Source organism: Buceros rhinoceros, unplaced genomic scaffold (genome assembly GCF_000710305.1).
Source record: "Buceros rhinoceros silvestris isolate BGI_N320 unplaced genomic scaffold, ASM71030v1 scaffold34888, whole genome shotgun sequence".
NCBI lineage: Eukaryota > Metazoa > Chordata > Aves > Bucerotiformes > Bucerotidae > Buceros > Buceros rhinoceros.
In genome coordinates this window covers 2,078-2,572 of record NW_010426874.1, presented here as the reverse complement: position 1 = coordinate 2,572, position 495 = coordinate 2,078, and the positions used below count along the sequence as shown (strand labels likewise).

At 67.5% G+C, this 495-nt stretch overlaps 1 protein-coding gene across 1 annotated transcript in view; it reads left to right on the top strand.

Moving 5' to 3' along the window:
- The window catches only part of LOC104498325 (transmembrane channel-like protein 6), a gene marked incomplete at both ends in the record, with an annotated part of 2,785 nt that overhangs the window by 462 nt on the left and 1,828 nt on the right, over window positions 1-495 (top strand). The window contains 2 exons of the mRNA XM_010141683.1: window positions 1-94; window positions 345-493. Of these exons, the coding sequence (XP_010139985.1) occupies window positions 1-94; window positions 345-493 (243 nt within the window). The remainder of the gene's footprint in view (window positions 95-344; window positions 494-495) is intronic.

Genomic DNA, 495 nt, shown 5'->3' with positions numbered 1-495 from the left:
CCTGGCCATCAAGGTCTGCGGCGCCTGGGACTTCAAGGTGACCCAGCAGCGCTCGGTGAAGCTGCAGTGTGAGAACATCCACACCCAGCTGAAGGTGAGGGGTGGGACGGAGCCGGCTGCTGTGCGCCCTGCACCCCGCGAAGGTGGTCGCAGGACCTCGTCCAGACCCTGGGGCTCAGCACTCCTGTCCTACCCGCTGCACCGGGAGCCCTGCAAATACCCCTGACCCTGTGCCAGCACTGGGTCCATCAGCCCGCAGGGCCCCAGCTCAGCACAGCCAGACAAACCCTGGCTCCAGACCTGGCCCCGGCGTGTATTCGGCAGCTGGCACTGCTCTCTTGCAGGAGCTGCTCACGGAGCTGCGCTTCCACTCCCGCTCCCGCAGCCTCTGCCAGCGCCTGGGGCACAGGGCTGTGCTGCTCCTGGCCTGGGTCCTCTCGCTGGGCACGGTGCTGGGCTGCGTGCTGGCTGTGCACTACGTCTCAGAGCACATGC